Here is a 12,928-nt window from a genome sequence, read left to right on the forward strand (position 1 = left end):
ACTAAAAACAATGTATCAGATGATAAAGAAAAACTTTTTCTACAAACAAAATAAATAATATGCTGATCTTTGAACAGCAATTAAAAAAAAAAAAACAACCAGAAATTAACGGGGAAAAAAACTTCCATATTTGATTAAATTTCAAACATAAGATAAGGCATTAGAATAAAAGCAACATCACAGTATTAAACTTAAAAAAAATTCTTTTGCATGTTCTGCTAGTCCTTCTTGCCAAAAGTTGCCACCAACATAGCAATCACCACTATTTTAGAAATCAGATTTCCAAGAATATACCCAGTTTGGGATAATAACTATCAAATTTCTTTTTTTTCTAATTATGATGCAATCTTTTATTTATAAATTGAGACCATTGGCACTCACCTAATGCTTTCTTTTTCCCACTATTAAATATACTCCTAATAATGCTAAGCGAAATGAAGGCTCTTTATAAAGTTAAATTCAACAGAGCAACACAGCAAAGTATAGAGGTGAGAATTATTAACATAAAAATTATCAAATTTCAATGGCTGGTCACTAACCACACAATGTCGATATGGCCTAACAAAACCTGTAAGCAATTTCATTTCACTGTATTATTTTTATGAACTTGCCAGCTTTAACCAGATATTCCAAAAGGAGCATTTTAAATGGCACACTCTCATGGGAAAAGATTTTAACTATAATTAAAAATTATATCCCAAATAAGAATCCTGCCATGATGCACCAAAAAAGAGAAAAGGTTAGTTATCATCAGCTGCATATTTTCACAGTGAACAAAAACATATGGCAATATTACCTTCTAGTTACGAAACAGACCTTTTTGTGACATGAGGAAAGTTTTCCCAGAGGCTATTGTTCTATAATTCTTTATCTAATAATATTTACTTAATCCTTTCATAACATTCATTGATCTTAGTATGTAGAAATCATTAGGATATAAAACAAAAGGGAAGCAAAGACTGAGAAGACAAATCTCTTGTCTCAAGAGGAGATTAAAATACAGAAACAATTTTAACATAATATGGAAAGTGGTATATCAAATAAGAAATCCAAAAGAAGTTTAATGCTCTGGAAGACAGAAGAAAGAGATTACTTCTGACCAGAAGAACATGAAAAACTATCCTGGTAGAGGTAACATGCAAACTCTGCCTTTAACGATAGAGAATAACTAGAAATGTGGGACAAAGGGACAGGTGTGACCATTGGCGAAAGAATGATGAAAAGAATGGAACAGGAGAGAGCCAGCCACATTTGGGAGCAGCACGCAGTCTGGCTTGGCTGAGGCACAGCACTAATAAAGGAAAATGGAGGAGATAAGATCAGAGAGAAAACAAATGAGAAAGGAAGGTAGTCAGACACTTGACATTCTTTTCTCTAACATGAAACCCCTGATGGAAACAATCTTTCTTAACTTCATTTATGGAGAATTTGCACTTTATAACATTTTCTTTCCTGAACTGAAGTCATTTGTATACTTGACTTATTTTCCACAATATGACCAAGTTCCTCATGAGCAGGACCCACATCTGATTCATTTTTATATCCTTCTCAAATGCCTTAAACATAGATGCCAAACAAGCCTTTTTTAAATGATTGAATTAAATGCATCAGTGAACATACAGGCCATATCATTTCACTTCTCCTGGACCCAGATATTCACCTATACCAAGAGCTGGCAAACTTTTTCTACAAAGGGCCACACAGTAGATATTTCAGGCTTTGCAGGCTGCTTGGCCTCTGCTACAGCTACACAGTTCTGCTGTTACAAAGCACAAGCAGCCACAGACAACAGGAGAAAGAGCATGGCTGTGTGTCAATAAAGCTGCATTTACACAAACAGGCAGCAGGCTGCACTGGCCCATGGACCACAGTTTTGAGACTCTTCATTTATACAGACTTAAATGTAACACATGATATTGTACAGATACATTTAAATGTATTATATTCAAATCATTTTCTTACATGACGGAACCTTAGCCAAAATTTCAAACAAGATATAATAACAAGGGGTATAATGGGGGGTGGGAAGAACTAGACTGGGATTTCAAAATTGTAGAATAGATAAACAAGATTATACTGTATAGCACAGGGAAATATATACAAGATCTTATGGTAGCTCACAGAGAAAAAAATGTGACAATGAATCTATATATGTTCGTGTGTAACTGAAAAATCGTGCTCTACACTGGAATTTGACACAACATTGTAAAATGATTATAAATCAATAAGAAAATATTTTTTAAAAAAGGGGGGTATAAACAGGAAAACGTAGATACACTGCACAAAACCTGGTAAATCTGGACCTTTAGAATTCTTATACCTAATTTGCCCTCTCCAGACATTTGTTACTATTAGCCATCTGTGTGACCTTAATTCAGTTCTTCAGACTTCAGTTCGATCTTTGGCCTTAGTTTTTAATTTATAAAGTAAATTGGTTAAAACTGATCATTCTGAGCTAGAACTCTATGATCTTAAGAATTGTCCAAATTATATTTACAGATTTGAAGTGGAAATTTCATCTTCAAAGTGATGACTGCATTCATACTTAATTTTCAATCCATGGAAGAACAAAATGTAAGCACATCACAGAAACAGGTGTAACATAGCAAAATATTAAATTAGGATAATTTTAATACCTCAGATAGTTGATCTAATGAGCTTTCGAAACCATTATTCAAAATCACATTTCAGGTTTCAGTATCATCTGGAATGGTTATAAATGCACATGGAAAATCAGTTTAATAGCAAATAAAGGTTAATCCACCTAATCAGGCTGATGATATCAGGAGGATACTCAGACCATTAAAAAAAAAAAAAAAAGCTTTTCCCAAAATAGGGGCAGTAGTAAGATTTGATCTTAAGTGCCATGATACGCAATAAAAGGGAAAAAACTAGAATCTTACTTCTGGCTTCACATTCCAGGTTCATGGTATAAAAATTAATAAATCACTAGACTCCCTGACATATTTAGCTAAAAACTCTGAAATGTTTAATCTTACAAGTCAAAGTCCATGCAAGATATAATAAACTAGGTATCATTCATTAGATGTAATGGTGATTTTACAACTTTCCCATTTTTACTCTTCAAGGACTTGGGTTACAGAATAAAACTCTTCACTTTTCACAAACTGTTTTCAAAGAATCAGTGGGTCAATTAAAATTCTGTAATTCATCACTACACATATTAACAAAATCAACACCATTATACTGCTTTCTGAAATGTAAGTTAACAGTTTATGGTTCATTACAAACTTACCAAACATTTGGCAAATTCTTTGTTTTCTGAAAGAAATCCATAACCTGGATGTACCTTAGAAATGAAAACAAAAAGTACTTCAATTTTATCATATTGCAAAACCTTTATAATAAGCAAAACAGAGAGTGCACTCACGCATTTCTTGTTCAAGGGCTCTTCCGCAGTTACTGACTTTTCTAATGTACTGATCAGCTCTAACTCACATTCCTGAGTAGAAACCCAAATTGCAAATATTCACTTGCAGCACACTACCTCTGTCTTAACCACAATCACGGCCATCCACTACATACCTTCCTGTCCACCTGCACTTAGCTATGCTATTCAATGCAATCCAAATTCTCCCCACTTCTTCTGAGACTAACTCTGGCCACAAGTCTGAAGAATTTTCTAATGGATGGTAGGTCAAAGAATTATGTTAAAGGAAACCTTTTGCAAGAAGGATGAAAAATTCTTAATTCTCCTTTCTTTATGGTACCAGGAACTGCTACTTTCCAAAACCCTGGCTACTAAGCCAATGAACATATTTTATTCCTGATAACATTACTATACTCAGTCACCACCCAACAAACAGGTTTTGTCAAACCTAACCAAAATGGAAGTTTGGTTTTACTTTTATTTGTACTCTGAATTTATTTTTCTTCTAATATCTACTCTTCTTTCCCTCTTCACCCCACTCTGCCATTCACAACCACTTCATGCCATCCTCATTCACAAGCTACACTGCTACAATCTAACTTCTACCATCCTGGTCTAATCAAGTAACTTTTGACTCTACCACATTGGCCAAACATAAATTTAGCCACTCTATTATCAGTCAGTATTGAATATATTTTTAGGAAAATAATTTAGGAATATATTTAGAAAAATAATTTTAGGAAAAATTCTGCTATAAAAGTCAAATTCCTAGAAGTATCTACACATTTGAGATCTTTAAATGCTCGACTAAGCTTTACAAAAAAGGTACAGAATAATTTATACTACTAATCACAAGAAAAGAGTTTCACTTCAACAATTTCATTTTATACAAACATTCAAATAAAGACTGTATTCTGACAAGCTATACTTAAAAGGTTAAAAGAGTTCTACCTTCATTAACTCTGCTAATAAACTGTAAACATCTATAATATGGGCTCATGAATTCAGTTTTTTATTTAAACATGCGTCTTACGAAGACATTTCTTTCAAAAGAAATGTGAACATTAACTGAAGCACTCCAGGCTAATTGCTGGTTGGCTGTTTGCATCCAATTTTAGAGATAACACTGCATAGTTTTTAACATTATATATGTAATTAGTTCTCTGATAAAAACATACACACACACATACACAGAGAGCAACAACAGCTACAACAAAAACAAAACACTATTCTTAATGTCAGAAGCCAGTTTCTTCCTTGAATTCCACTCCATTCAAACAAAACTGGAGGTGGGGATAATTATTGATTTCTCCATGTAAGTTACGTATATTCCACAGACACTAGCAAACTAAAATGACCACCAATTCCATCATTTTTATTTTTGGAAGTATAACTAGGCATACATAATTTTTTAATGATTAAAACAGAATTTAAAACAGGATCTTCTGGATTCTGTTCATAATACAGAATTTTTTTAATGCTCTTATAACACAGAAAGGGTTAATACTCAAAACTAATTGGGATTTCTTTTTTTTTTTTTTTCCCTAGCAAATTTGGAAATGAACTGAAACTGCTCCCTGGTGTGAAAGCTGAATCCAGCAGCCACCTGCAGGATCAGCGACCAACACTGCCAGATGCTACAAAGCCTTTGATTTCCAGTAGCGAATTCGGCCACATTTAACTCATGTGACATGAACTGCAACAGCATGTTCAATCATTCTTTCTTTTTTTTTTTTTTTAATACAAACTCTAGCTTTTTGCTCACTACATATGAAACAGCTGCAGTAGACAGATTCATTCAGACTCACAGCTTGGGCCCTGGTTTTCTTAATGGCTTCCATGATGGCATCCATGTTGAGGTAGCTCTTACTGGTGGGAGCTGGGCCAACACAGACAGCCTCATCTGCCATTTTCACGTGAACCTGAGGAGACAAATCTCTGCATTAACAGAGCCTCCCAGCAAAAAGAACCATCTTCTTCCGCAAGTACACACAAAATTGCAAATCTGATTGTTTCGCATATTATTTATATGGTCAGATCTTTTTTCAATACACTAAAAAAACAATGTAACAAATAAGCTCAGGAACTATACTAACCATGATTTCATTTATTGCATACCTAATCCACTGTCTAACCAGATAATTTCCTTAATATTCCCCACCAATTTGGTTAAGTAAAATCACAGCAAACAATTTTAGCCTCCTATTCAGTTCATCAACACATAAACCTTGTATCAAAAACTACCCTGTTGTATATAGCCCAATACTTTAATAATAAGCACTCATGCACAGTTCTAAGCAAGCTCCCCAGGAAGTGGGGATAATTAGAGAAACTGAATGAAGGGATGCAGTGAGTGTCCCTGCACAGCACCAGGTCAGCATCAGGCACAAATTAAAGCCCAGGACTAAAGAGTTCAATATCACGACACATGAGCCAGAAAATCTTGAGAATCATTTAAATACTCTCACATTTGATCCCCATTCATGTTACCTTTATTCCTAAAAGAACTGATATGTTAAGTTCTAAATCTACTCAAAACTCAGGAATATGTGCTGCATTTTTTAGACTACTCACTCCACAATGTTTCAAATCTATTTTTGCTTAACAGAGGCTAGGCATTTTATGCAGAGTAATTTGTTTACTTCTAAAAGAAATCTGTTCTTTCAAAACGATGAAGGGATTGTTGTATTTTTGAAATGACTGTTCCTAACAGTTTTCCAGTTTAAGAAATTCAGTTTAAATTTATTTTACAAGACAGACTTTAAAACCTGGAACACATACATATACCTGAACATGTATGACCATCCTTCAAAAAGTCTAAGGTGGAAAATACTTCTGAGTATTGTTAAGTTATATTCTTTGGCTGTGAAGTAATAATTTAAGAAGCACTTTGTTTTAAATGAGGTCTATCCCAAAAAAACAAAAAACAAGGCATCTTTTAGGGAAGCTCTGAGTCCTCTTTATCAATAAATATTTTCAAACTAGGTAAAAATTATATTGTGTATTGATACCTGCCACCCAAAGGACTTACAGGTCTATATCTTAATATAAAATACTCAAATATATACAGTCTAACTTCTTTAATAATATCCATTTCAAGGAAAGGCAGCCATGCTCACAAAGGGATCCTAAATATTCCCACGTTCAAAGCAAGGCTCTCCTTTATCTCTGCCTTGCTTATTCCCAAATTCAAGTTGTTCTTCTTCCCTCAGACCAGAATGTCCTCTCTTCTATTGTCCTCTGCCCAGTTCAGTCCCTATTATTAGCAATTTTCTTACTGTAATTGTGGTTGTGGGATTTTTCCTATAAGAAAGAAATTGAATACTGTACAGTTCTTTAAAAATAATTCGTTAGCCATGTGAGAATAAAGTATTTAAAGTTAAATCCACATTTATTCTGTATATTTTACTTCCCTCCAGACACTACCTGTTACTAAAGATGAACTTAAGAGTTTCACTGCTACCCCTAGGTCTTCAGATGAATCTCCTTTAATCTGAATTCCAACAGTACTTGGTACAAATTTTGGCATTTAATCACATCCTGCCCAGCAATGTCATTTTGACTGCTTTACAGATTATGTCTGCTGCAATTTACATACTCATCGCTCTACCAGATCATAAGGTCCTGCAAGGCAAAGATTGTGTCTTAAATTTTTTAAAAATCTCTCCTAGAACAGTTTTATTGCTACAAGCTTGTAAATTCATAGATACACTTGGACCACAATTTTATTAACTTTAATTGTTAAGACACTGTCTTTGAGGTAAAAGTCTAACTAAATTAAATCTTCTCTAATCTTAGCAATACATAAGGGAGGTGAGGGTTGTATGAGGTGAGTAGGGAGGCAGAATTAAAACATATACACACATTCATGTGTATTATATGTCAAATTGTCTATAATATATATGCATCAAAAAGTAAAAAAGAGGGGAATCCTAATAGTACTTTGACTTACTTCCAGTCTTTCCTCTAAATACATTTTTGTAACCATCCTGAAAATATAATTTTGCATCCTTTTGCTTTTGAACATTATAATAGACATTTTTCCCATGTTATCACAAACTCTTTGTAAACATACTATGAATCTAGCACAGAGCCTAACATATTTTAACAGATGAATAATACTGTTTGAATAAAACACTCAAATAATACATCAAAAGCAAGCTAAAACTCCTTATGGATTTTACAAAGGCAAAACATACTGCTTCTAAAGGGCTGGTTGGATTCTTTTCTTCTATTTCTCAGAAACAAACCTTACTTTAGGGTAGAAGTGTGTATTAGCATCTCAACAAGCCCACAGTCTAGCACAGGGTCAGTACTAGCAAAAATGCTAGGCAAAGCCATTAAAAAAGAAAAAATTAGAATCCTCTGCTGCTTTAGTTCCCAAGGAGATGTTTATGAGTCAACCAAGAAAGGATAGTTTAAAAAGCTTTTGAAACTCAATTTCAATTTTGCTGTTATTGTTGTTCTCAGTGACTAGGATGATTTCTTTGGCTTAATATCACAAAACAAATTGCATTCAAGCAGTGCAGACACTCTTCTAAAGAATGACCTGTCATGATCACTTACACCGACTAGATGTATTTAAGTCTCAAAATTTCAATACCTTCAAAAATATAAATTCCTTTCTTACATATTTCAGTAGTAAAAGGAAAATAACAATCATGGAAAGTTTAAATTGATTAACTAGGATATTGCTGACAAGTTTCAAATAGAAAAATAAAAAATTTTAAGTATTAATACTAAGTTAAGCAGTCAGTCTTCACAAACTTTTCCAAAAGAAAAGTTTGTAGTAAAAGTTTTTAAAGAAGATTATTAGCTTCCTCCTCAAGCATTCAATTTCATATTTTGAAAATTTTCTGTTCTTTAAACAGAGGAAAATCACTTGTATTAGTCAGTCTTTTATTTTCCAAATGATGATCTAGCAGAACAAAGGGTGGTTTTTCAATTTACAGAAGTGAAAAAAAAAATCATCTCCCTTATTGACTTGTTGTTTAATGAATTTAAAAGCTTGGACATAAATAGGTTAAAAATTGTGCTTGAACTTTAAAACTCTGAGTTAATGGAAAATTTCATATTAGCCCATTAGATGCTTAAGACGTGACGAAAAGATAACTCTGCTTGTTCCCTATCCGTATCAAATAGGTTGCACCTTAGTTAAAAAATGGACGAGACCAGATCTGAAAGAGATTTTAAACACCTTCTAAACTAGTAGAGACTGAGAAAGATAGGAAAGATAAGCAGCTTTAAAGATGTTTTTTCATACTGGGAGATATTTTGATACCTATCACTCACATGGGCACTATTTACCATGTCCATGAATACCTAGATTTTCCTTCAATGCAAACAAAACACTGGGTGGAACACTACTTTTAAGACATATATTAGATAAGCTCCTTACCTGAGAATAGCAATGCCTCACACAATCTGGCCAGACGTCGGTATCTATCAAATCTAACCAAATTCTCTAATACTACCAATAAAAAAAATTACCCTCAAAGGCTTAAAAGTTAAAGAAATGAATGCCAACTGCATCAATCTTAATTTGAAAAACTGATAAAAAGAAAATCATTTTCAAACAATGAGAAAAAAACTCTTATTTCTAAGGAAAAAAGAAGTCTTCTACTTAATACAAAGTGTATAAAGTCTACAGAGACATACAAATGCCAACAGACTAGTATTCTGGTACTACCTTTCTACAAAGGCAATTTGGCCCCTAGAAAATAAAGAACTATTTTTTTTTAAATCAGTAAGTATTACATTTGCTTTGATTCTATTTTGTAAAACTACATGTGTAGCACCATAACACATTTATTCATGATTATTTTTGGATGGATGAATTAGTGACTTTACTATTTTTCTTCTGTTATAATTTATATAATTTCCAAAGTAGTAAAACCAAAAATTAAAAATTACAAGGAAAAAGAGAATAGTTTTTTGCCAGTTGCAAAACTCCCAACCCATTTTCTACAATCTTGTTTTTATATCACAAAAAGGAACTAACCCTGAATCAATCCTGAAACCAAAAGAAAAGGGTTTTTTTTAGTCTTTGGCAGAAATGCATTTCTGAGGGTATATCGTAAATAACAAATGAATGCAAAGCAGCATGACTATATCTATGTTCTCATACCCCTGCCCCCTGGTAGAGGTACCAATGGAGAGACAGAAGGGATGGCGGAGAAGGGAGGAGACACCAAGTATAAGAGCAAAGCCTAAGCAAAAGCAATGTGGATGAGCTGGGACCACAACAAAATGGACTGAGGGCTACAGCTAGAAAGAAAGATGTTCCCGGTCCTATCGCTGCTGCTTTCTCTGCAGCTGTGTCTGGAAGACAGTTTCTGTAAAGAAGAGCTTCAGGCAGCACAGTAATTAGGGAACAGAGGCTTTGGGGGCTCGTCCTGGACTACGTAACAAGCTTTCTTCCTATCCTTCTGTCTTTGCCTTCCTTCCTTCTTCTTTTCTTCTTTTCCTTCTTTTCTCTTTTTAAATCTTAGCTAGTATTTATTGTGTGTGTGGGAGAAGATGAGCTCTGTCCCTCCCCCATCTCCTGCCTCAACATACTTCTTAGCTCTGCCACTGCTAGTCAGAAATCTCACACTGTGAATGATTTCAGCTCAGATGTTTTTTGCTCCTTAGTTTCCACAAATTCCTTCCCTAAGGCATTTGTTCAAGTTTTTTCTAAGCTAAAACAACGCTCTAAACTCTTTCTCAACTATCACTTTGCCTCTCCCAACCTTTACAACTGATCGTAACAACAGCCTTGCCCCTGCCCTTCCACACTGCAATACTGAGTTATAAATGCTTTTAAAGCCATCTCCAGAGTGTCAGTTCCTGAAAAGAGAAAATGACTGGTCTGAGAGTGTAGATTAAATTTCTGAAGAAATTTAAAATTACAGGCGTCATACCACTGTGCCAGACTGTCACTGTGCCCCAAATCCTTCATTCCCCTGCTCCTGTGGCACATGATTGCCCAGCTAAAGACCAAATTTATCAGACACTCTTACAAGTAAGTTTGTGTCACTGGGATCTGAAAGTGAAAATGTACAACTTCCACATCATCTACAATTGAAACACAACTTGTTTCTCTGAATTCTGGCCATGTTCTTTCCTGTGATTTGGAACACAGATGTTGCAGCAACCAAACTCAACTCTGCAGACTAAAGCAACTTCCTAGGACAGGGGACAGCCAACTACAGTGAGGGCCAAATCAAGCCCAATGTCTATTTTTATAAATCAAGTTTTACTGGAACACAGCCATACTTATTCACTTACTTACTGTCAATGGCTTCCTTTGTGCTACGTGGCAGAGCTGAATAGTTGAGACAGAGACTGTATAGTCCCCAAACCTAATTTACAATCTGGATCTTTTTAGAAAGTTTGACACTCGGGATGGCAAAGCAACAAAGCATCAAGAACCGGCGTCCCTGGATGTCCTCTGAAACAGAGTGGCCTCCCTAACCTAAAACGGCCAGATGTTATGTAAGAGAACATTTGAAAGTCACCCTATTTGAACCGTAACATCAGTATCTATCACTTATAATAACATCTCTAATATAATCACCTCCACAAAGACTGACTCAATTCTTATTAATGAGAAGCAGATTAGTTAAATCAAAGTAGTGACTTCATCAGAACAGGCCATGTCAATCCTAGAGTTGATGAGAGTCAGAGAGGGAAGTAACCAGCAGCTGTGCATTCTGGCAGAGGCAGTACACCATGGGGCCTGAGCATCCTGAACACGCCCGTTTAACCATGGTGTGACTATTATGTACTTGCTTCCTGAGGGAGGAGCACCAGTTTGTTTGCTGCTTTGCTACAAAAGGTGCTAAATTCTTGACCCTAGTTGGCAAAAGTTTTATGAACCAACTTACTCACATCACGTGAGCAAGGCACTGCCTGCCTTTTTTTCAAACTATGTTTGCAAAAGTATCTGTGTAGCCAACAGCACTAGAAAAGAAGGGTAATGCCTCACTCTGGAGCAAAAGGCAGGGGTGCTAACATCCCATTATAAAAGATTCATTCTGCGAGAACAAGCCTAAGCTCAGGGTTCGGGTCCTACAATGCAAACCACTGCATATGCAGGTATCACCTGACCCTCTTCATATCACCTGTGGGAACTGGGACTTGGGGAACCAGGGTAAAAATGCAGATACTCTGATCTTGGTACAGCTGTTGAATATCAAACTGTCCTTCATCTTTGACCAACATTCATAAAACTGTGAGAGGCTAACTTCTCAGCTTACAAGTAAAGTTTCAGACCCTTCACAGTTTCTGACAGCCCTGTGTTCCTTAACTGTGATACAACCACTAAACAGAACTATCACATGCCTCCATGGGGCTCAGGATGCTCCTGTGCTGATGCTGACGCTCCTGCTGTCTGCTTTGTTGAGAGCAGTAAACTGTCTTCCTCTGATCCATGAAGTCATGTCGTCTACTTTTGGAAATGATGGAGTTGTGACATATTTAATCCTTGCCATCTTTCATTATATGGGGTACTTTCCTGACATGTAACTACTTTAGTGGGCTTTTTGTCATTGTTTGTTTGCGTTTGGTTTATGGTTAGTGGGGAGGAGAAAATAAAAATAAATTTCATAACTCGGAAAGTTAAAAAGAAAAAGAACTGACATCGGTTGGTAACTTCTCATGACTCATTCTGCCGGTGGGCTCACTAAATGATTATTCCAATACTCCTTTCTGGCTTGCTTCCCTCTACTACAAAAGGCTAGAAAGCAAATAAGAACACTTTCCAGACTCCTGTGCAGTTAGGGTGCATATATGCAACCTTGGGTACAGCAATCAGTCACACCTAAAGAAATGAGAGAAACGTGAGGTGGCACCCTTGCAGGCAGATAACATCTAACTGACAAGCATACAAGTAAAAGTGTTAGTTTAGGACAGCTCTAGAAGAGTTTCTGGGTCTATCCCAGAACAACACAATTGCCAAGAATAGTCAGCAGTGAAAGAGGGGTTTGTTCTTTAACAGAGTCATTCTGCCTGACTGAGTTGTCCGTGGTCTTCCGGCCCTTCTGGAGATTCTGTGAGTTACCTTATATCAGCAGCCAAACATATGGCCATGAAGACAAGAGACAACCTAGACACATATCCTATAAAATTTACAGAGATTCAATGACAAAGTGCTAGAAATGGATGGGGGTGATGGTTGCACAGTAACTGTAGATGTACTTAATGCCACTGAATTGTAGAATTAAAAATGAATAATGTGGTAAATTTTGTTATGTATATTTTATAATTTTAAAAAACTTATAGTCATCACAATTTCCAGACTATCACTGACAAGCAACTGTGAAAACAATGCAGTTTTAGAGCTAATAGATATAAATAGTACCACTTAAGAAAAATTGTAACAAGGGAGGAAAAAATAAAAAAACAGAAACAAGGAAATACCAATAATGAGAATATGGGCACAGCTCTGGCTTGTAATCATTTACCACTTACTAAAGAGAAGCTATCACATATAATTCAAGACTCTAATCATAAAGACTTAAATTTAGATATATCATATTTCTGAATATAGACTTC

At 35.4% G+C, this 12,928-nt stretch overlaps 1 protein-coding gene across 5 annotated transcripts in view; it reads right to left on the reverse strand.

Moving 5' to 3' along the window:
* PCCA (propionyl-CoA carboxylase subunit alpha) overlaps positions 1-12,928 on the reverse strand; it is a 330,985-nt gene that overhangs the window by 275,439 nt on the left and 42,618 nt on the right. For all 5 annotated transcript variants that reach the window (XR_001367552.2, XM_006195197.2, XM_032496718.1 and 2 more), the window contains 2 exons: positions 5,200-5,313; positions 3,257-3,310 (listed from right to left, as the gene is read on the reverse strand). Coding sequence is in view for 4 of the 5 variants with exons in the window: in XM_006195197.2 (XP_006195259.1) it covers positions 3,257-3,310; positions 5,200-5,313 (168 nt within the window). In the remaining variant the exon portion in view is untranslated. The remainder of the gene's footprint in view (positions 1-3,256; positions 3,311-5,199; positions 5,314-12,928) is intronic.

The sequence above is a fragment of the Camelus ferus genome, chromosome 14 (genome assembly GCF_009834535.1).
Source record: "Camelus ferus isolate YT-003-E chromosome 14, BCGSAC_Cfer_1.0, whole genome shotgun sequence".
In the NCBI taxonomy this organism is placed as follows: Eukaryota; Metazoa; Chordata; class Mammalia; order Artiodactyla; family Camelidae; genus Camelus; species Camelus ferus.